Genomic DNA, 23288 nt, shown 5'->3' on the forward strand with positions numbered 1-23288 from the left:
CGGGTTGACTGGCTTCCTCCTCCACCCCTCAGTCCCCACTCACAGGCCAGCAAACCTGTGCAGTGGGCGTTTAGCGGCTAGCTCAACCCTTAGGCAAGAAGGAACCCGCCATCTCACCGCGTGGGATGAACAACAGGTGACCTGCACGGACTGTGGGAAAGCTAAGAGAGGCATACACCCAAAAAGGCACTGCAGCTTTGTGTCACTAGAGGCCCAGTGACCCGGCAGGGATTTTGACTGAAGAGCGGGGCGGGGACTGAGGTGAGAAGGTTCCGGGGCAGAGGCTTCCAGCCAGTGAGCCCAGAGGGAGGCCTGCTACCACCACTCGCAGGCACACGCTGCTGAGCGCCCTGGCAAGCCACCATCAGGGAATTAATTCGAGGTATAGGCAGAAACAACTCCTGTTCTGCTCCAACCAGAAAAGCTCAGGTAGAAGGTACAGGATTCTAGCTCTCCTTCAATACCCACCCGCTGAGAGACATTCCTGAACTCTTGTGCCTGCCACTCGTGCCCAGGAAGCACCCTCACAGTCTGCCTCTGCTTCAAGGGAATTCTAGAAAACTCTTCTCTGTAAACAAATGTGCCTGCTTTGTGGGTCAGGAGAGGACAGGTACATAGCCAGCATTTTCCCCTTTCGACTCACATCCTGGAAAGATCAGAGTCCGACAGTTGGTTGCTCTTTGTCTGTTCAGATGAACTCTGCCCTGATGTGTCCTTAAATCTACTCCCCAACACAGTGGAGCCGGAGGCAGTGTGATGTAGTGTTCAAAGCACAGCCTCTGGAATCTGGATCCTGGGGTCCTCGGCACGACTCCATCATTCGCTGTGTGCACTGGCACTTTTCTTGGAAGCCTCAGTTTCCTCGTCTTAAAATGCAGACAGGAACAAACCCTTGCCGATAGTGATGTTGTAAGCAATCAGTGAGATGATTATGTAAGGTGGGGCACTTACATAGCAGCCAATTATCATTATTGCTGGTACTATTATTACTATTACTATTGTTGCTCGTATTACTATTATTACTAGTACTATGATTACTAGTAGTATTGTTGTTACTATTACTATTACTATTACTATTACTATTACTATTACTATACAAGCAGTCTTCAGCTACTTCACTACTAATTGGGAAATCTTTAATAAAACTGGATCCCAAATTCTATTGCTATGCTTCAAAACTATATTTATGCCAACATCAAAAAGGCGTTTGGGGGAAAAGAAAGATTTTTCAAATGGGCAGGGGATGACACACATGAATGAATAAACCTCCAGATTTAAAAGTGACTGTAAACTCTGTTCAGTTATATCCGTCTCAGAAGTCACGGAAACGTTAAGAGGAGAGATGAGTCAGAGTTATCTTCATCAGATAACCCACAGGCAATGTCCTTCTTTCAATGAAATGCGTCTACAGACATAGGAAGTAGGGTAATAAATCCAGGCGGCTTTTCCATTCAGAAAGATCTCAGGGAAAGGACTCGGTCTGACGGCATGAGTTAGAGTCACATACACCTCCAAAATTAAGATTTTTCACTACATTCTCTCCACATGGGATGGAATTGTTCTGGAAATGAGTATGTATGTCTTCTTTCATCATGAGGGGCTTTTACATAAGATGCAGACATTACTGTCTCGAAGGCTATTTTTAAGTGGTGGCTTATTTTATAGCTCCTGGCGTAGCTTTTCCCAGTGATTACAGTTTCACTCCTCTGGCCATAGTGAATCATATCTGTGTGTTTGAACACCATTTCTCCTTCCTTCCACTCATGGAGTCTATCTCTGCCTGTGAATGTGGAGATTTACTCTGCCTTGCATACTTTTCAGGTGATGAGGTTTTATCTGGACAGGAGAAATCATAAAACACAAAATACACACTAGAAACATATCTGTAAGGGCACATGCTTCATTCACATATGGCAACTTGAGTATGACCCAAACCTGTACACGTGTAATCAATATACCCTGGACGGCATGGTTTCATCACGGACATGATCCTTCTGCCTGCCGCCCACCACCACCAGTCTACTGAACAGAAGAACTAGCCCATGGTAGATGTGTATCCAAAATTCAGAAACTAACAGAAAGGACTCTTGATGCTCCAAAAAGAGAAGTTCCCTTCCAGACCAAGTTTGAACATCCTGAAATATACTTACTTGACGTAAAAACGTACAACCAAGACATTCTCCACACTGAATTAGGCAAGTTTATTAGGCTCCTAATTTCCATGTCTAGAACGTGAACATGGATTTACATGCATTGTCTCATTTTGTGGATCTTACATGCATGGAGTCTTCAGTCAGCCGGGCCTCTGATTCTACTTGTCAGTAATGTACAGTTAGCTCAATGTGAGTAGATGACAAACACAGAATGATACATAAGCCGTAGCAATAAATCCCACCCAGTCCCATTTACCTTTTTTTTTTCCAAAATCATATCACAACTCTCTCTTGTAAAAAATAAATTTCAGAACAAGGCATTTAATTCACTTTACTGAGAAAAATAAAGAAGATTCTATCATTTTGGAGCAATGAATGTCCAACTATGGCTGAAAGGTACACCCTGAGAATTAAATTATTTTAACGAACCCATTGAGGTTTATAAAGCTGTGTTAACCTAACGTCAGGAAGGGACACAAGATACAGGCACAAATGTCCCTGCTCATTTTGCTGTGCAATTCTCCAAGGACGCTGTGTTATAAACATCCTCATTGTCTTCAATGCTTGAAGCATCTGTAGAATCGGGATCGCTCACCACAATTCCCACAGAAGACAGACTGGTAATGAAGGCGTGCATCCGCTGGGCATAAATGTCCCTAATGTTAAAGTAAGGTAGCTCGTGACACTTCTCTGGTGGGTCCTCACTGCACTGGTCCACATCAATGTCCTTCTGCTTCTGGTAGTACTTGGAAAACTTGTTGAAGATAATGGTGATAGGGAGGGCCACCACCAAGATGCCACAGATGATGCACGTGCTGGCGATAAGCTTCCCGGCCAAGGTGACTGGGTGCGTGTCTCCATAGCCCACAGTGGTCATGCTGATGGTGGCCCACCACCAGCAGATGGGGATGCTGGTGAGGCTGGATGTCTGCTCGTCTTTCTCCACAGAGTAGATAAGCACAGAAAAGATGGAAATGCCCACAGAGAGAAAGAGAAGCAGGAGCCCAACTTCATGATAGCTGTGTCTCAGGGTGGCACCTAGAGACCGAAGTCCTACTGAGTGCCGGGCAAGCTTGAGGATTCGGAAAATCCTCATAAGCCTGAGGATCTGGACCACCTTGCCCATGTTTTCAATGTCCTCACTCTCTTCCTCCTTGGTGTCTACAGCCAAGGTGGCATAGAAGGGGATAATGGAGACGAAGTCAATTATGTTCAGAGGGTTTTTCCAGAATTTCTTTTGACAGGGAGCAGCAACCAGCCGGATGGCAAGCTCGCCAGTGAACCAAGCAATGCACGCGATCTCCACACCTTCCAGCACGGGGTCATCCACCTCTCCGTCCTCGTTCTGGAACTCTGACATGCTGTGCACACACATGGCCACAATGGAGGCCAGCACCACGCTCAAGGACGAGATGGCAATGAGCTTGGCAGACAGGCAGTAGGCTGGGTTTTCCATTCGAATCCAGATCTTCTTCCGGAGCTGACCAAATCGCAGCTTGTCAAACTTCTCCAGCTCCTTCTCAAACAGGGACGACTCTTCAAAGGAGGTGTCGGTACTCACGTCATTGCTCTTCTGGTCCCAGTCCTTCTCGTGGTTATCCTCCTTGCGTTCCTGGTAGCGATTACTGCAGCAGGAATCGATGAAGAGCTCGTTGATGCCCCAGTACTCGATCTCCTGGCAGAATGAGAATACGCACAGCTCCTCCATGACATGCAGCTTCCCCGTGTAATAAAAATTCAAAACGTATCTGAACAAGGAGGGGTTCCGATCAAAGTAGTACTCCTTATCGGCCACACTGTAGTCATCGCACAGCTCCAGGATGGCCTCTTCCGAGTGGCAGGTGAGCAGTTTTCCAAGTCTGGTGTGAGGAAACCGCAGGAGGGTGCTTTGGTCGACGGACTGCTTAAAGCCCCCCACGTTCAAGTTGACAAGTTCCTCGTCTTGTCCAGGGCGATGGAAAAACTCACCAAACACCATGGTGGATACAGGAGGCAGGGAGCTGGATGGGAAGGGAGATGAGGAAGTTCACGCTGCACCTGGAAGGAGCACAAGACGGCATTAGCGCTGCCCCGTTGTGCCTTGCCAAGCTTATTTTTAATCTGCCCTTTCCAGGATGATGGGCTACGTGAAGAGCAAAGCAGGAAATGGAATAAGAAGGAAAAAGCATTATGCATTTTAACCGGAAGAAAATGAACACAAAACAGATTGTTCTCCAAAAACTGGGGTTGATGGATCCATTTTTTAGGAAAAAGAAGACTGCCATCTAAGTTTGATGAACCTTTGTTCCTAGTTCTTTATTTTTTTTAAGCATACAAAATTTACCTCCAGGCCCCCAAAAAGCAACGCCTTGTGGATCACTTACACAATACAAGCATCCCCAGTCTCAACCACAAGGTTCCTGCATTTGGCAATGCTCAGTTCAAACGTGACAGGCTGGTTGCTGCCTGACTTGTAGCTCACCTCTCCCTGTGGCCAGGTCTCAGTCATGCACCCTCACAAACAGTTCTCTTCTCTGCTCTGACCCTCACCCCCAACCCACACGTGACTGGGGGCTCAGCTCAGCTCTTATAAAAGATGTAGCTTTCCCCTTCTGCTCCCATGTTTCACTCCTTTAAGAGAAAGCCCCATTCCTACATTTGGATGTGGACAATCAAGAGCATATAATTATCTCCCTGTCCTTAAGTACCCTACATCTTAAAGATATAGTTACACTTCATGGGATAGTGTTTCAGGTACATCCACAGAGAAGACAGTGACTTGGGGAAACCTCTATAAGTTAATTGCACTATCAGTTTCCTCATACAAACACTCTCCTCTCTCTCCTGCTCCCTCCCCTCACAGACAGTTCCCCACACACTCCCAATTGTCCCATAGACACCCAGTCTATACTGGCCCAGCACATCTAGTTCTGACACTAATTAGGATGTACCAGATCCATTTCTCAGGGAGAAAGTAATAGCTTTGACTATCACCCAATACAATGATACTTCCTCAGAGCAAATGGTGCAGAAAAAAGAAAGGTAGGAGACTATCATATACTAAATTCCTACAGGGTACTATTAGATGCTTCGATAGACACGATGCCATTTAATCCTGCCAACACTTTACAGAATGTGTACAGAAAAATGGATGCTCAGAGAGGTTGAGTCAAAGATCACAGTATAGGTAAATGGTAGAGCCAGAATTTAAACCCAGGTTGGATTAATGCAAATCCATGCTACTCCCACTATATATACCCTCTCCTCCATCCACTTTCTTCCTTATTATAATCCAATAATGCAATGTGGGAAATGCTATAACAGAAATGAGTCAAGCATCTTTGGGCTTATTGAGAAAAGAGCAATGACCCTTGTCATTGGTTACATTTGGCTCAAACATTAACAGTTCAAGCAGAGTTGACCAAACAAGGGGAATGGGCATTCCCAACAGTGGGCACCAAGGGTTGGGCATAAGCAAGATTGGGAAAAATCTTGTATATCAGTCTACAGAGTCTGGACTTTACCTGTAAGCAAGACCACTAAACAATCTTTGTTTATTATTTATTTTTTATTTTTTTAATGTTTATCTATTTTGAGGCAGAGAAAGTCAGAGAGAGACAGAGAAAGACAGAGAATATCCCAAGCAGGTTCTGCACTGTCAGCACAGAGCCCAGTGCAGGGCTCGAACCCACAAACCATGATTTCATGACCTGACCTGAAATCAAGAGTCAGACACTTAACCGACTGAGCCATCCAGGTGCCCCTAAACAATCTTAATCAATGACTGGACACAGCTGTCTTTGCCAACGGTGACTTAGAAAGACCCCACTGACAGTGGAGCAGGGGTCTGCTTGGGGTGAAAGTTCAGGGCCAAAGAGACAGGGCTACAACAGAACAGGTGAGAGGAAGGGAGAAGACCCCAACTCACACAGTGGTGGTGTGTGTAAAGAGGAAGTGACAAAAATCAAGGAAAGTTTATAATGTCAAATCAGCAGTAATTGGTGATTAATTTGAAAGAAAAAAAAAGGACAGGAAATTAGAAAAGCAAAAAGAGAATGTGTTTTCTACTCTGCAGTAAGTGGGTGATACGGGGACACTACTAGAGGAGGCAAAAAGATCAGGAAGGAATTTCTTGCCCCTTGTGTTTACGAAAAGCCAAGGCTGTGTGTGAGACAAGAGACTCCTCCTTTGAAAAGGATGCACCAGAGAACACAGCCTTAAAGTCCAGCCTTCTGCCATCCAGCCCAGGAGGAAGCCTACAGTCATAAAGTAGGCATGGGCATTCGCTCTCGAGACACTAACCGAATGTGCTCCCATGAGTGTGTTCCCATGAAACCAGAGACCGCAGCATAGCTTGACATGCCATTTAATAGATTTGCTGACCTCTTCAAAATACTTGGGTTTTTTTCTGCCTCTGCTTTCTATTTTTAGTTAGATATCTTCTTTGAAGGGCCTAAATCAGAGCTCCTGGCTTGGTCCAAATATTTATGGAACTTCAGATCTCTAACAGCAGGCTTGTGCTCATGGCAAGTATAGTAGTAAAACGTTCCAAGGACCTAGTTTTAGCTAAGCTGGCACTAAGACTTTAATGGACATTTTCTTCGGGTGGCTTATTTTTCATCTCTTTGGCTATTCTGGAAAGCCCCAGCAATAGAATGCCAGGGTCTGCCTTCATGACACACCTGCATAAGCCGGTCTCAGGGGGTGTGTCATCCACTTCCCGATCATTCCACGGGCACTTTTCTACAGGACCCTGTTATCACCCTTGATGCCAGTCTTCCCATTCTGTCCTCCTAGCTTTGCATTCGCTCTGTGCTGGTGAAAGAGAGCCCTTCGTGAGGCCCACTCATGCCTCAAAGTCTGATCATTAAACCAACACACATCATAAAAGAAGGGGCTCCTGTTGGGGGCTTTCGAGAGAGAGGAAAAGGGAAGCATCTCCAGATCAGGTCCAATGCTTGAGCTCAGAGGGCAAGCTAAGTTGTCCCAGGACACAGAGGCCAGAGGACGGGGTTGTTTTCCTTGGCTGTGTCCATCCCACAGCAGCCAACAGGGGGCAGGGAAGAAAGAGTTCTCACCTTACCTTCTGTAGCTAGGCTCCCTGGCATGCAGACAGTCCCTTGCCAATCACAAACATCCCTTCTGTCATTTGTCCCTCACTACTACTCTGGGATTTTGCCAATGAGGAGGCAGGATCAGAAGAGATAAGTGGGCATAATGCAGCTATTAAGGGTTAGAACAGAGGCGCAAGCTGGGGTTCCTTACACCAATTCCAGGGCTTTCTACAGCACTCTGCCTCACACATCTAAAGCAACATAAAGAAAGGCAGATACTGAACATCATTATTTCCAAGTTTCCTATTTCAGATCAGCATCTATTTAACAGCCATTCATTTACTCCTACCCAGAACACATTCATCAGATCAAAGGTATATTTACACATATCTATGTACATTTGAGATTAATATAAATTATACATTTCTAATTTATTTATATACGTAAATGTATACATTTATTTATAGATGTAAACATATATACATTTATCTGTATTTATAAATACATAAACTTTAAATACATTAAAGCATTTTCTTTATGCATGTCCATGTGATCTATAATCCAAAAATTGGCCTGCATCCTCTATTAATGAGTCTGTGGGGAAGTGGGTGAGGAGGGATGGGCGATGCAAAATGAAGGGGAACCCTTTTGGAGGAGAATTTGACAAGATGTAGCAAAACTGTACAGGCATTTACCCTTTGCCCCAGCAATCTCTCTTCTAGAAATCTCTCCCAAAGAGAAACAGACAAAAATTAAAAACACTTGCATAACTGGAAACAATCCAAACAGCCATCAATAGAAGATTGGCCAAATAAACTACGGTCTCTCTCCCTCTCCTCTCTCTCTCTCTCTGTCTCTCTCTGTCTGTCTCTGTCTCTGTCTCTCTCTCTCTCTCTATATATATATATATGCAATGGAGTGATTTCTAGGATATATTATTTAAGTAAAGGGAAAATATGTGTGTGTATGTACATATACATGCATATACACATACATACGAACACGCATGTACACACATGCTTATGTAAAGAAAAAGAAATGGCAAAAGGATAAACCAAAAATGAAAAAAGTGCCTCCCTATATGGGGAGAGAGGGAACAGGATATAGGGCACAGTGTTGGAAGTTGGACTTGGAACTGTGTAAATATTTTACATAATTATGAAACAAAATTAAATTTAAAAAAGACAATCCTTGGGGCGCCTGGGTGGCGCAGTCGGTTAAGCGTCCGACTTCAGCCAGGTCACGATCTCGCGGTCCGTGAGTTCGAGCCCCGCGTCAGGCTCTGGGCTGATGGCTCGGAGCCTGGAGCCTGTTTCCGATTCTGTGTCTCCCTCTCTCTCTGCCCCTCCCCCATTCATGCTCTGTCTCTCTCTGTCCCAAAAATAAATTAAAAACGTTGAAAAAAAATTAAAAAAAATAAATAAATAAAAAAGACAATCCTTAAAAATTTAACCTTACTGTATATCAAGTTGGTCAGTAACTTCAGAGAGATAAATTATTCCAAGGGTTTTTTTCATTTGTTTATTTACTTTTGAGAGAGTGCAAGCAGGGGAGAGGCAGAAAGAGGGGGGCAGAGGATCCAAAGCAGGCTCTGCACTGAGAGGCGGACAGCAGAGAGCCTAATGTGGGGCTCAAAATCATGAACTGCAAGATCACGACCTGAGCCAGGTCAGACCTTCAACCAACTGAGCCACCCAGGTGCCTCTCGAGGTTTTCTAAATTTAATTTAATTTCAATAATCTGACTGTACATCCATAGTGGTATACACCATAGGACAAATATAGTATAGAAATCTTAAAATATTTTTAGTATTCATGTTGGTATAATTATTCTGAAACTTTTATGCATATACACATAGGTTAAAGCAAGTAAATTATTATGTTAATATCATTATCCCCCAAGATTTTGAGGGCAAAATAAAAGAAATATAAATATAAAATCAAAGAAATGAAATAAAAACCCAATGATCCTAAATCTGAACTAGAAATATCATTATGGACTGATAATTTAATTTTTCTTAAAAGAAAATCTTATTTCCACTGAAAAAACCTACAACAGAATGACTATCTCCAGTGGATGCTCTGAAGCATCACTTATATTTCCCCTTTAGAATTAAAACACTCATTCTCACACTTGCTCGAAGTGTTAATAGCTAAAGGGCTCTCAGTTAAGTCCCTCTTTGGGAATCACCCTCAGCCAAAGAGAGCTGCCTTGCCCAAGGTCACACTCTTTCCCCAGGCAAGTTCACATCCAGTGGCTTATGTATGGGGAAGCTACAACGACCCAGCACCTTTTTCTCAAGGTGGGCACCCGAGTTCCAGAGTTCCCATAGGATCAGCTAAGATTTCTGTCACAACTTCATCCCAGTTCAACGCCTCTCCTTGCCCAACCCTACTTCCTTCAATTCCCACTAGTATTTGTCCCAAGGGAACCTCCCAACAAACTTTCTGCACATAAACTTCTGTCTTAGTCTATTTCCCTGGGAACCCAACTGAAGACACCAAGTCAAGAGCAATGAACATCTCGAGTTTGTGCAGATTGAGGCATCAAAATACAATTTCTCACTAAAATAACAAGGGCTTCTTGGAGAAATAGCCAATCCCAGGTCTGGGGTAAGAAATACACAAAATAAGCCTGGACTATCTTGTTACATTAGAAAGCAAGGAACAGAAGGACAAGGGAAGGGAAGGACAAGGGAATATTCAAAGGGACTCAGGACCAACTGGAGACTCACACTGGCCAAAGATTTATGCATCAAAAAGAAAAAAATCTCCAATAGACTGAAACACATCAAGTATGTTAAAATCCCCGAGTTCATAATAATATTTTTTAAGAAAGAAAGAAAGAATACATTGGTCACCTTTGAAGGGTACTAAAGTACCAACTCGTTACTCTGGAATGTGAGACAAAAAAGAAAATCAAACATTTATCTTGTTTTCCTGCATGAATTATACCTTAGGAGAACCATATAGTAGTTAAAGAGGGAATTTTTCCTTATAAAAATATTCCAACAATTCAAAAACAATTGTAACAGAAACAATTAAAATAGTACACTAGAAAATGTTTATTTAGATTGAAAAACACAGTTTGAAAGTAAAAGCATGAAAACAGTAACCAAAAGAAAGCAGGAGTGGCTATACTGATAACCACACAAAATTTAAGACAAAAGTTGTTACCAAAGACAAAGAGCATTATATAAAAATAAAACAGTCAATTGATCAAGAAAACATAAAAATGACAAATATGGATGTACCCGGCAATAGAACCCAAAAATACTATCTCTATTTGTAGATGACATGATTATGTATATAGAAAATCTTACAGAATACACACAAAAAATGTATTAAAACTAATAAATAAATTAAGCAATGTTGCAGAATATGAAGTCAATATACAAAAATCCATTGTATTTCTGTACACTAGCAATGAGTAAACAGAAATATGAAATTTAATTTTTTTTTTTTCAATGTTTTTTATTTATTTTTGGGACAGAGAGAGAGCATGAACGGGGGAGGGGCAGAGAGAGGGAGACACAGAATCGGAAACAGGCTCCAGGCTCCGAGCCATCAGCCCAGAGCCTGACGTGGGGCTCGAACTCACAGACCGTGAGATCGTGACCTGGCTGAAGTCGGACGCTTAACCGACTGCGCCAGCCAGGCGCCCCAGAAATATGAAATTTAAAAAACAGTTCCATTTATAGTAGCATCACAAAGTTATTATTTAGCAATAAATTTAACAAAAGTGGTACAAATTTGTGCCCAAACTACAAAATATTGTTGAAAGAAATTAAACAAAAATAAATGTACAGACATCCCCATATAGCAGTACTCCCCAAATTAATCTATAGATTGAACACAATTGCCATCAAAATATTAGCTGCCTTTTCTTTTCAGAAATTGACAGACAAGCTGATTCTAAAATTCATATGGAAGTGCAAGAAACCCAGAATAGTCAAACAATCTTGAAAAAGAAGAACAAAGTCAGGAAACTCATACTTCATGATTTCAAAAATTGCTACAAAGCTACAGTAATCAAGACAGGGCAGAATTGGCATAGGATAGAGAGGGAGATCAACAGAGCAGAATTAAGAATCCAGAAACACATCCATATCTACTGTCAACTGATTTTCAACAAGGATGTCAAGAGAATTCAATGGGGAAAGAACAGACTTTTCAATAATTGGCACTGGGACAATTGGACAGCCACGTGCAAAAGAATAAAATTGGATGCCTACCTCACACCATATACAAAAGTTAATGAATCAGTGGATCAGAAACCTAAATATAGGTGCCAAAACTATAAAACGCTCATAAGAAAATACAAGCATAAATCTTTGTGAGCTTGGATTAAAGTGACTTCTTAGCTATGACACCAAAAAGCATAATAAGAGGAAAAATAGGTAAAGTGACTTCAAAAGTAAAAATTTTGTGTTTCAAAGGACACTATCAAGTCAAAGGACAAGAATCAAGAAAATGAAAAGACAACCCACATGATGTGAAAAAATATTTGCAAATAAATTATCAATAACGATCTAGTATCCAGAATAAAGAGCTCTTACAACTCAATAATAAAAAGCCATATAACTTACTTTCAAATGGGCAAAGGATTTCTTCAATAGACATTTCTCTGAAGATATACAAATAGCCAAAATGTCCGTGAAAAGACGGAAAATCATTCGTCATTAGTGAAATGCCAATTAAAAACACGAGATAACACTTGACACTACTAGGATGGCTAAAATAAAAAAGTAATAATAATACAAGCATTTTAGCATAATGCAAGTGTTAATGAGGATGTGGAGAAACTGGAACCCTCATGCATTACCAGGGGTAATGTAAAATGTGCAGCCATTTTGGAAAAGAGTTTAGCCCATTTCTGAAAAAGTTAAACATAGAATTACCATATGATCCAACAATTCCACTCCTAAGTATATTTATAAAGGAACTGAAAACATATGTACAAACAAAACATATACACTAATGCTCATAGCAGCATTATTGATAATAGCCAAAGAGGGAAAACTACCCAAAAGTCCATATCCATTAATTGATGAATGGATAAACAAAATGGTCTATCCATTCAATGGAATATTATTTGGCCATAAAAAGGAATGAATTACTGATACTACAACATATTTTGCTGTAGATAATAATGTTTTGAAAACATTATTCTAATGAAAGAAGCCAGACCAAAACAGGCCACATATTGTACGATTCCATTTATATGAAATATCCAGAGTAAGCAAACCCATAGAGACAGAAAGCAAATTAGTGGTTGCCAGGGTCTGGGAGGAAGAGAGATACGGTGTGAGTGCTAATAGGTATGTGTTTCTTTTGGGGGTGATAAAAATGTTCTGGAATTAGATGACTGTACAACCTTATGAATATACTAAGAACACCCCAATTATGTATTTTAAAAAGGTAAGTTGTATCGTAAATGAAGTATATCTCAATAAAACTGTTCTTTAAAATAGGGTTCCATCTAATGGAGAAGGAATGATAGAATTAAAATCTCCCTATTTCACAAGGTCATCATGAAATGACAGTTCTGGGTTGCTAACACCCAAATAAAAAGCTGGTGGGGAACTTTACCACAGCTACATCAGAATGGCAATACCTGAGCTCACTGATCAAGCCCGAAGTAACAGAAAGAAACAAGACACAATGTGCCTCATGATGGAAGTACATACACAATTCTGCAGTATTTCAACAACAGCAACAACAACAAATCAGGCCTGAATTTTATTGAGAGTCTAGATCTGCCACTTGAAATCACATGGAGATTTCAGGGGAACATGTGCGGTGAGTGACACAGCGAAATCTAGACTGTGGGAAACTGTACAGACAAATGGCACAGACCAGATAAGCGACATATCAAACAGATCCAATGTGTGGGCTTTGTATGACTCCCGATTTTAACAGGCCAAATGCTTAAAAAAATATGAAAAACAGGGGCGTCTGAGTACCAACTAGATACGTGATCATATAAAAGAATGATTATTAATTTCTCAATGTGCTGATGGTATTGTAAGTATGCTTTTCAAAAGAACCCTTATCTTTTGAAAGTATGTATTACAATTTTATGGATAAAATTTTACATTTGAGATTCATTTCAAAATAATCCATGGGGAGTGACAGAGTCGGGAGGGGTGGGGGGTGGGGGAGGTGTATTTTACTCATACAAGATATGGCCATGGATTGATCATTGCTGCAGTTGTGTGAAGGGTACAGGAGTTCAATGTAGTATTCTCCCTATTTTGGTACATGTTAAAATTCTCCATCAAGGGGCCCCTGGGTGGCTCGGTCGCTTAAGCGTCCGACTTCGGCTCAGGTCATGATCTCACGGTCCGTGAGTTCGAGCCCCGCATCGGGCTCTGTGCTGACAGCTCAGAGCCTGGAGCCTGTTTCAGATTCTGTGTCTCCCTCTCTCTCTGCCCCTCCCTGTTCATGCTCTGTCTCTCTCTGTCTCAAAAATAAATAAACGTTAAAAAAAATTAAAATAAAATTCTTAAAAAAAAAATTCTCCATCAAAAATGTTTCAAGAAAAATTTACCACGCACCTTTTTGGGCCATGTACTGTGTAGTAAGTGCTTTCATACACACTATTGGTTACCCTTGAATTCCCAGCAACTCATGCAGTACCCGGGCACTAGGAGGGAATGAGGAAGCGTCATGGAATGAATGAAGAACCTCCTTGAATTCTCTAACAGTCCTTAGTGGTAGATCTTATATCCCACGTTGCAAATAGGGACACCTGAGATGCAGAGTTTGGTCAACATTATCCAGCTTTTGTGTGGCAGACTCTTTCCACTATGCCTCAGACATGAGTATTTAAATTTAAGTGGGAGGCAGGAGGGACGGGCTGACTTTTAAATTCACAGAGTTTTTTATCATCCTCATTAAAGAATGCTATACTCCTTACTGGGGGATTTGGTATAAGCATACCGAGGACACATGGAGTCTCCAATCAGGCACATCTGGGAGCACAAAAGGCATTTGGCTGCAAAGTTGAAAAATCAACTGCTATTTTTGTCCTCTTTCTCAAGAAGATCATTGGCTTCTGTATCGCTCCCCCTGCCTACTACTAACCCAAGCTACTCATGGTGAGAACATTATCTACTGTATTTGGCTACCTTGTGCCTCTTGGTGTTTACAGGATTGAAAAGAAAGAAAAAGATGTCAAAAATCCAAGATATCCACTGAAGCTTACAAGAAAACCTGCATTGATCTTCTCTCCAAGTGGCACCCTGTAAAAGGCTTTTCAAAGCCATTAACCTCTTACTCACCTCTTCTTAGTCCACTTCCCTCTTTTTTTGCTTTATGCTCTCAAACTCACTTAAAAAATACTCTCAGAACAGAGTCTTTTCAAGGCTGACAAATACACATGCACACAAGTGCATGAGTGGCTTTGATAATGCTCTTGCTTTGCTCGGAAAAATAACAAAAGCATAACAAACACAAGTCGGTATTTTTATGGGGCAGAACAACTTTTTTCAATCAATCCCACAAAAGTAAAGAAAAACCTAGATTCCTTCTGCCCTCCCACTTGTCCAAAATCTACGTTAAATCCTCCTATCAAATTAAAGCAAATAGGGCATTTTTCAGAATTAATACTGCCATCTTTTTGGAACATTCTTTTAAGAGCTGCATTTTATCCCATTAAATATAAAAGAAAAATCACTAATTTTTAAAAAAAATTTTTTTTTTTTATTTTGAGAGAGAGAGAGAGCAGGGGAGGGGCAGAGAGCGAGGAAAAGAATCCCAAGCAGGCTCCGAACTTTCAGCGCAGAGCCCAATGTGGGGCTTGAACTCACGTACCACGAGATTATGCCCTGAGCCAAAATCAAGAGTCGGATGCTTGAAAGACTGAGCCACCCAGAAGCCCTAAAAATCACTAATGTTTTCTAAAAGGTTAGGTCCTGCTAACTCATATTTCTGCCCATGGCATGTGAGAATATTCCAAATAAAACCAAGCAGATGTAAACAGAATTAGAAATCTAAAGTCAATCCACACCCATGAATGGAGGTATCCTCCCCAGGCACCTTCGCTGACCTTCGCTGATCTTCTCTTCCAGCAAGCTCCCTGTGTACTGGTGTGGGTAACATGTAAGGAAAAGAACATCGGTAATAGATAATGGGCCAGAGAAGATAAGAGGGCATGGTCAAATGTCAGTGGCATTGCATAGCCCACCCTATGTGGATTCGGGAATGGAAAGCTAGGGTTCCTTGCTTTAGGCCCTCGTGACTCAGTGTTGTTAGAACCAGTAAAATAGTGCCATTCTGAAAAACAAATAGCTACTTCTGAGACATCTAGAAGGTCATGCCCAGAGCCAGTGTATAGAATACATGAAATTTCAAAGAGCTTTCTGGAAGCGAGGCAGCTCCCTCCACCTGGAACAGTCCTCTTAGAACTGTATTCATTCCATCTGGACCTCTAGTTAGTGTGGCTGCTCCTCTCCAGGGATCCTGTAACTCATACAGCTCATCTCCAAGCAGAGGCTGCTCAGAAGACTGAGTGATTTAGTGAGACAAGTGGCCAGAAATCTGTCCTATTTGTAAAAAGCAAAGAATCACAGATGAAAGATTTTCACCGTGGACTAGGAAAAATGTGGACGGACAACAAGACAGGAGCCTATCAACAGTCACGTTATGTGGAGGAACCCACACACTAGTGGTTATACTGGTGAAGTTCTGGAGTCCCGGGGGGGAGTTCTGGAGAATCTGAACACACCTGAGCCAAATTAATAGGTCCCCTCCACCCACTTCCTCATCCCCTCACCTTACAACAGCCCGCAGGGCACTATTATTTTAGCATCCACCACAAGACAGTATAATGTTTTCACAGCTCTCCTCACCACCACAGACCTGACCATGGCTGTCACTAGACCCTAAGCTCTTCCATGGAAGGAATCATGTATTGCCACCTCTACAGTCTCAGCCGTTTATGCTAATTTCTGCCCATGGTCTAGTGAAAGATACTCTTTTATCTGGAAGAATTAAAAGGCTATCACTGTTTTCGTCAAAGAGCTAGCAGAATGATCTACACCAGACAAGGTGAAATGAAATGCTTCCAGCAGCCAAACAAGTAAGTTCAACAAATAAAGTGGGCTGGTTGGGACTGTGGTGAACTCTCCAGGACATTGTTGTCCATTGTCCTTTGTGGAAGCAGAGGGCTGGTGCTCCAGGAGAACCCAGAAATCCCGATTTTTATGAGGGATAGCTCAAGTTTTATTAGACTTGATCCAACATGTTCCCAACGTTATGTGGCTCACACAAAATGTGTCTCCATGCCAGCTACTTCCGATAAGCCCCCAATCTGCAGCCTGACCCAGACTTACCAACCCAACTCCACAGTCCAGTTTAAACCAGACTGACTTAAATGGACACAAATGGAATTTTATCTCAATAATACTAGTGCTACTTCCTCATGTCTGAACTATCAATGTCAAAAGGGCAGATGGGCAATGTGGGCTACGGATTCTTCCAGAGCTGCCTTCGTGCATCCCCCAAAAGAATCCAACCTATTTCCTCCCAGGCTGGCTCTCTCCTTTCCTCCTTCGGTCACGTGCCCCAATTGCCGGTGAATTTGAGTCAGAATAGTCTCCCTGGTGTCTAACCTTCATTTCTGTCACTATATTGTAAGGCTCATTCTGCCCTCCCTTTGATAAGTAAGGGGGCCAGAGAAGAAGATCAGTGGAAGCTCTTACCTTTGTGGTGTTGATGTCACACTCTCTGCCCTCATCCTGTCCAGTGGAATGTCCATCATCATCCAAGAAGCTCCGCCCTTCTTTCCTCGCAGGAATGTGTGGTGTGCGCAGGCATTTAGTGGCCAAAAAGAAGGGAAGAATCCTGTTCTCTGGTTGTAAGGGCCAAAGCAATCACTGGGAAATCACTCTCACCTGCCAAAGAAACCATAGGTCAAGTTTTGGCTCCAAGGAAGAAACACACCCAACATGTTCTATCTCAAACTCAGCAATCTGGGCGTTTTACTGATTAGACCTATATCTTAGAGGCCCATCTCATCTTAGGAAGTGGGTGGTCTTCTCCCCACCACGGAACCATCATCACTCCCACTGGACACATGGATAGAGAGGCATCAGCGTCCCAGGACCAGACTCACAATTGCTCTCAGGCTCACAGACTCTCAGATCTTGACTGTAGTGGACACTTGGGACTCTCCACAGACCCCAAAGCCAATAAAACCTCCAAAGATAACACGATGCACTAGAGACAGGGCTGCGGTCATTCACCTCCCACACATAATTTCTTCTGGGAGCATTATTTCCCTAGCTAATTCATCAAGGATATACTTATAAGCCTCTAAATGAATACATTTTAATCCATTTCAGAGACCCAGTTCTGAGTGTGACTGCCCTAATAGAATTAACAGTGCTGCTCTAATTTGAAATCAATTTCAAAGACTGGCCAAATTCGATTTTGCTTTATTTGTCCATTGTTGTATTTCACAGATCAGAAAGGACTACACAAGCTAGATCAGAGTCCTCCAGTTAAAATGTGTGTGTGCGTGCGTGTGTGTGTGTGTGTGTGTGCATGTGCGTGTGTATGTGTGTGCAGGTGCGTGGGGGGGGGGGCGGGTAAATTTGTATCAAAACAAAAGGACAAATTTACATTTCTCTCTCTGAATAAATTAAAGAAACCACAAAAATGTCCAGTTCCCAACAAGGTAAGCTGTGCCTCATGTTGATACATTCCCATAGATTTATACTAGGATCTAAGCATCCATCCATTGATTTTCATGTTTTCAGATCAATGATATGTCCTACACGGTGGGGGGGGGGGGAGGCGGGGGGCTGGGGGGGACAGGGGCGAGGTGGGGAGGAAGAAGAAAAGATTGATTCCCAGCTTCAGAAAGAAAATGAACGAAGTGCCTCCAGCTACGTCAGTCATCAAACAAGCATTCATTATAGTTTAAGATCGGCCTGGAATTATCCTAGGCACTGGGATTACAAACAAGATGCAGTGGCTGCCCCTCCTCCCCACCCCCCAGGAGCTCCCAGGCCCAGAACCAAATGTAATAAACAAGTAATGGTGTCCCACCAACATCAAGGGGGCAATGGTGAGGGAGCAAAGCAGGAACACACCGGTCCCAACAATGGCCAGAGCAACGCTTCGGTGTGTTTTCACCTCTAATAAAGATAACAAGGAAAGACCCAGAAAAAAAAAATGCAGCTCTACCCAAAGGGAATTTCTGAGATGGGACTCTTAGCAGAAGAGGTAGGGAAATCTCAACAGGGATAAATAATATCAATTCAGGAGCTAAAATCTGTCCTTCTCCTCCTCCTCCTCCTCCTCCTCCTCCTCCTCCTCCTCCTCCTCCTCCTCCTCCTCCTCCTTCTCCTCTTCTTCCATGGCCCCCCAGCAACACATCATTGGGTCAACCTCAGATATTTGTGTTCCACTAAAATGCTGCTCTCCCTTTTTTAAAGGGTACAGCACACACATACAGTCTTTCCTTTGCCTACCAGATGCCTTTCCAAATGTAGCACATTTTAAGGGAAGGTAAGATTAATCTGGCTGGGAGATAATTAATTAACTGCAAACCTCTTTGATGTGACTATATTAATTACTGAAGAGAAAAAATTAACAGCACTTCTAAGAAACCCCAAGCATTGCTGAGCATTGGCTCATCACAGAAGGGCTGGCCCAGGGACAGACTGTGAGGTGAGCCAAGTGTATCTTTTTTACAGAAACTGGTACCTAGTGGGGCCCTCCATCAATGTCTGATAAATTACTAACGTCCCGGGCTGCCTTTTCTCTTTCCCTACCCAAACTCAGAATTCTAGTGTTCTGCTTCATTTCCCATCACTATGACTCCTGTCAAAAAAACAAGAACAAAAACAAAAAACAAAACTGGAGTTTTGGAAAAGATATACCAGTCAATACCTCTCAGTGTGAATTTATGCCAATTCACTCTCCTCCTAGGGCATTCACATTCTAAGGGTGACCTTTCCCTTCTAAAATGATAACCAGCACTTTCTGAGTCCAGTACAACATGCCAGGAACCTCCCAGGAGTTTCACACACGTATCACCTTAACCACCGTTAAGTGTTAATTGTTGTGACTCCCCTTTTATAGGTAGGACATCGAGGCTCAGGGAAGCTATTTGTCCAAATGCCAGAGCCAGGATTCAAACTCAGGTAAGTCTGCCTGATGTCAATCAGCATAGAAAATCGAGATCCACATCCAGTGGTCAGGGAAAGTGAAGGACTGGGAGAAGTGGGTAAAACATGGCCCAAACCAGCAGGATTTGGGAAAGAAAAATGTGTGCACCCAACACATTCTCCCCTTCCTGCTTAACAGCCCCACCAAATGGTTCTATCCTCCATGTTCCTACCACCTCTGTCAGAGCCTAACGGTTCAAAAGAAGAGAGTATTGTTTGTGACTTAGCACTGAAGCAGGTTTCTGACTTTGGTGAGTGATTCAGCAGGATTGGGGCAAAACACATCAAGCTCGCTCAGGCATTGCTCGCCTCTGTAGAACTCTCTTCGCAGTAAAAAGGGAGATCCTCTCCAGCATCCTTGTGATAGACCCTCCAGCTCACCTAGATTTCCTGGTGGGTTGACCACAGCACTCAGAAATATACAAAATGACTTTCTCCATTATGTAGAGGGAAAAAGTGAAGATCAACTCTTCCATCATCCAGAGAGCTGACATCCAGTCTTGGAACAAAACGAGGAAAATCACATGGACAAGCAGACAGTGCACAGGGGTAATAATAGCTCCCTATGCCCTTCTCTTAAGACTCAAATTAATCTATAAAATCAGTGCCTGAGAGATAAAAGCAGACATTCCAAGTGTCACTGCTGGATAGGTCTGTGTCTTACGGACTTGCACAAATCCTGAGCGTACCTGTTACTGCCCTGCTCCCGTTCTTCTGAAATATTGTCGCCTCCGTGCTACCCACTAGCTGAGAAGCCTCCAGTTAAGGACAGTGTTAAAATATCAGTCTTCATATTAATTATCCCTGTTACACAACGGTGGTTGACACATTTTTATTGAACCAATTCCTCTCCCCCACGGCAATGAGACTAAAGAGTAAATTAATTAAAAGAATCAATATGGATAAGGAAAGGCAGTTGGTCAGCAAGGGAAGCAGAGGAGGAAAGTGTGAAAGATCAAAGTTGGTTGCCGAGAGCCATCCCAGCACTTTCTAAAGGAGGTGTAATCCTGAAGATGTGGCACATTCCAGCCCCGATGGGCACATCTCGCATGGAGTTTTAAGTGTCTAGACCTAGAGTTTCAGCTATCATTAGATACCCCAAACCCTCTCCTTTTCAGATTCTAGGCTCCCTGAGGCACCTCCTGGCCATTTCAGTTCCCAGGCACCTTGCCAACGGAGAGCATATGAGCTATGCTGCCAACAACCGTGTCCACTCTATCCGCCGGTTTTATTTATTAGTGGAATGTAATAAGGTGGGAAGAGGTTTATTCACTCAGTTTTCTGTGAGTTCCTATGAGAGTCAATCTGCTAGAGTCTGGTACTCTGAAAGCGAGTTTCTGAAGTTGCCGGGCTGAGAGAGAGCTTGACCTTGACCTGTGATAAGGTCACCAGGTAAAGAGCACCATCAAGCACCATCCTGACAGCCAGCCAGCTTCCCTGGAGACATCCTGACCTTGCAAACTTCTACAGAGTTTATTCACCCTCAATGCTACTGACATTTTGAGGCCAGGTAACCCTCCTGTGGGGGGCTGTGTCATGTACTTTATGATATTTAGCAGAATCCTTGGCCTCTACCCACTAGACACCAGGAGCACATCTCACTTTCCCCTAAGGTCGTGACAACCAAAATTGTCAAATGTCCCCCGGAGAGCAAAACCATCCCCAGTTGTGAACCCCTGCTCTAAGGAGACCTCAGACACCTGTCTGGAAGCTGGGAGTTCAGAAAGCTCAGAATGGCAGATGGTACTAATACTTTGCTGACAGGGGCCAGGGATATTCCCCAGACACTTGTTCTTTTAGAATTCAGTCATGGCATTTCTGGTGTCAGACAAGCGAAACTTTGCAAGTGAGCAAAGATAAAAGGAGGGTTAACCTTTTGTTGAAACTCGAAGCATGCTTCGGGCAATTGGAGTCTGGAATAAAGGTTAGTGATTTTCTCTGAGAATCTATATGATATTTGCTAACATTTTGGGGGGTAGAACTGACACACAGCACAATGCATTAATATAGTTGGAAAGATGGCTTACTACAGCTCTTCGCAGGTACGGGTCCTCCCGCTGACCAGACCCACTCCTTTGTTTTTTTAAATGTTTATTTATTTTTGAGAGAGAGAGAAAGACAGAGATCAACCACAGGAGAGGCAGAGACAGAAGGGTGCAGGCAGTTCAAAGCAGGCTCTATGCTGACAACAGAGAGCCCAACGCAGGGCGCAAACTCATGAACAGTGAGATCATGACCTGAGCCAAAGTCAGAAGCTGAACCAATGGAACCACCCAGGTGCCCCTGACCAAACCCACTCCTGACCAAAGCTCCAATCTTGGAAACTCATCAATGTCCCAGGAAAAGTGCAAATACATGTTAGTTTTATAGTCTCACCACTATTTATCAATCACAGACTAATTTTCAATAAGATCTAAGAGTAATGAAATAATAGGAATAATAACAAAAGGTGAAATTCGATGCTACTCCTATCTTGATTAGCTAATGAGAGTTGTGGTCTGGGGTTTTGCTTAAATAAAATTAAGATATCACAGTCAGTCTGAAATCAGATTTAGTGTCCCAGAAAAATTGTAGTTATATTTAAATCCTATAATCCAAAGAAATCAGAATAATACAACACTTTCCAGTTGATTCAGACAGTAGATTACTAAGAATATCCCTGACTTACTTAGTTTTTCCAAATTATCAAATTTCAAGATATACATTAATATGAGAAATCCTTGAATTAACGAACACTTTTTAAAAATTTTGCTGTGTCCCAAGAAGAAAGTGAAAACTTCTCAGGTCTAATACATTCAGGGATTAAAAATAAATTTATAAAAAATAAGAATGAAAATAAATTTATACAAGTTCTGGTCTTCAGGGAGGAAACCAGTAAGTGCCTTCCAAAGCAAAGGCTCTAAATTGTACTTGAAAAGTTAATATAAATGATATTTTCTTGGCCATCCAGAATGAGCAAATGCAACACCATCTCCAGAAATCCCTAAGGCTTGAAGCACGGGTAACTAAATACCACTTTCCTCTTCTCGGGTTTTATGTTCCTAGACAACCCTCCCTGGGGAACAGAGGGAGCCAGCAGGCTGCTGCTGAGTCACTGAGTCACCTCCAAAGGCAATCTTCAGAACGGAGAGTAAGGAAAAGCCCTGTGGAAGGGTGTGCACTTCAAAAGGGGGAGAGAAATCTCATGGTCACTGATCCCAGCAAGGTCATCCCCATGTGTTAACAGGGCTCTGGGACCACCCTGAGTGGCCCATATGGCTGCCACTATTCCACCAGACACCCCCACTTGCAGACACCCCCTAAAGCACAACTGGCTGAAATCTGGGGCTCAGGCTGCAGCCAGGTAACAGGCAGGCAAATCAGCCCACCCAGGGGCTTTAGGCCCTGTGCTCTGTCTCATTCGTCCCCAAGTTTTCAATGGCTGATGCATCAAGTGTCTGCACTAACACAGTGACAAAAAGAGCAACTCAAAGCGAGCAGTTCTGTAGCGTAGAGAGGGAGAAACATAGCATGCCAGGATAATTGTGATTGGAAACAGGTAAACGGAAACCTTCTGGAGGACACTGTAGCAATTGTGTATTACAAAACTGTGGTTCCACCTCTGAGAATGTATCCTGAGGGAATGAATTAGACAAGTGTGCAAGGATGGGTATCCAAGGATGTTCACTGCATCAGTGGTTACTCATAAGCGTAAAAATTCGAAGGCAAGCTAAACGTCCATCAACAGGGAAATAGTCAGATTAGGAGGTAGCCATGTAATACTAGTCTGTGGCCATTAAAAACACCAAAATCATAATAATGGAAGGAGGTCCCGTATACTGAATCAGGTGTCTCAACACCTCTGAGTGTTTGCACGTCTGAACCCATTTAATCCTCATGACACTTGAACAGGTAGTATTTTTATTGGATTCATTTTACAGA

The 23288-nt window shown here is 42.7% G+C and overlaps 1 protein-coding gene across 3 annotated transcripts in view; it reads right to left on the reverse strand.

Moving 5' to 3' along the window:
* Window positions 1-2177: 2177 nt before the first annotated feature.
* The window catches only part of KCNS3 (potassium voltage-gated channel modifier subfamily S member 3), a 40241-nt gene continuing 19130 nt past the window's right edge, over window positions 2178-23288 (reverse strand). For all 3 annotated transcript variants that reach the window (XM_019451316.2, XM_019451324.2, XM_019451309.2), the window contains exons 2-3: window positions 16893-17084; window positions 2178-4190 (exon numbers count right to left, since the gene is read on the reverse strand). In XM_019451316.2, the coding sequence (XP_019306861.1) occupies window positions 2656-4131 (1476 nt within the window). In that variant the 5' untranslated portion in view covers window positions 4132-4190; window positions 16893-17084 and the 3' untranslated portion in view covers window positions 2178-2655. The remainder of the gene's footprint in view (window positions 4191-16892; window positions 17085-23288) is intronic.

This window comes from Panthera pardus, unplaced genomic scaffold (genome assembly GCF_024362965.1).
Source record: "Panthera pardus isolate Hobbes unplaced genomic scaffold, ASM2436296v1 HiC_scaffold_26, whole genome shotgun sequence".
In the NCBI taxonomy this organism is placed as follows: domain Eukaryota; kingdom Metazoa; phylum Chordata; class Mammalia; order Carnivora; family Felidae; genus Panthera; species Panthera pardus.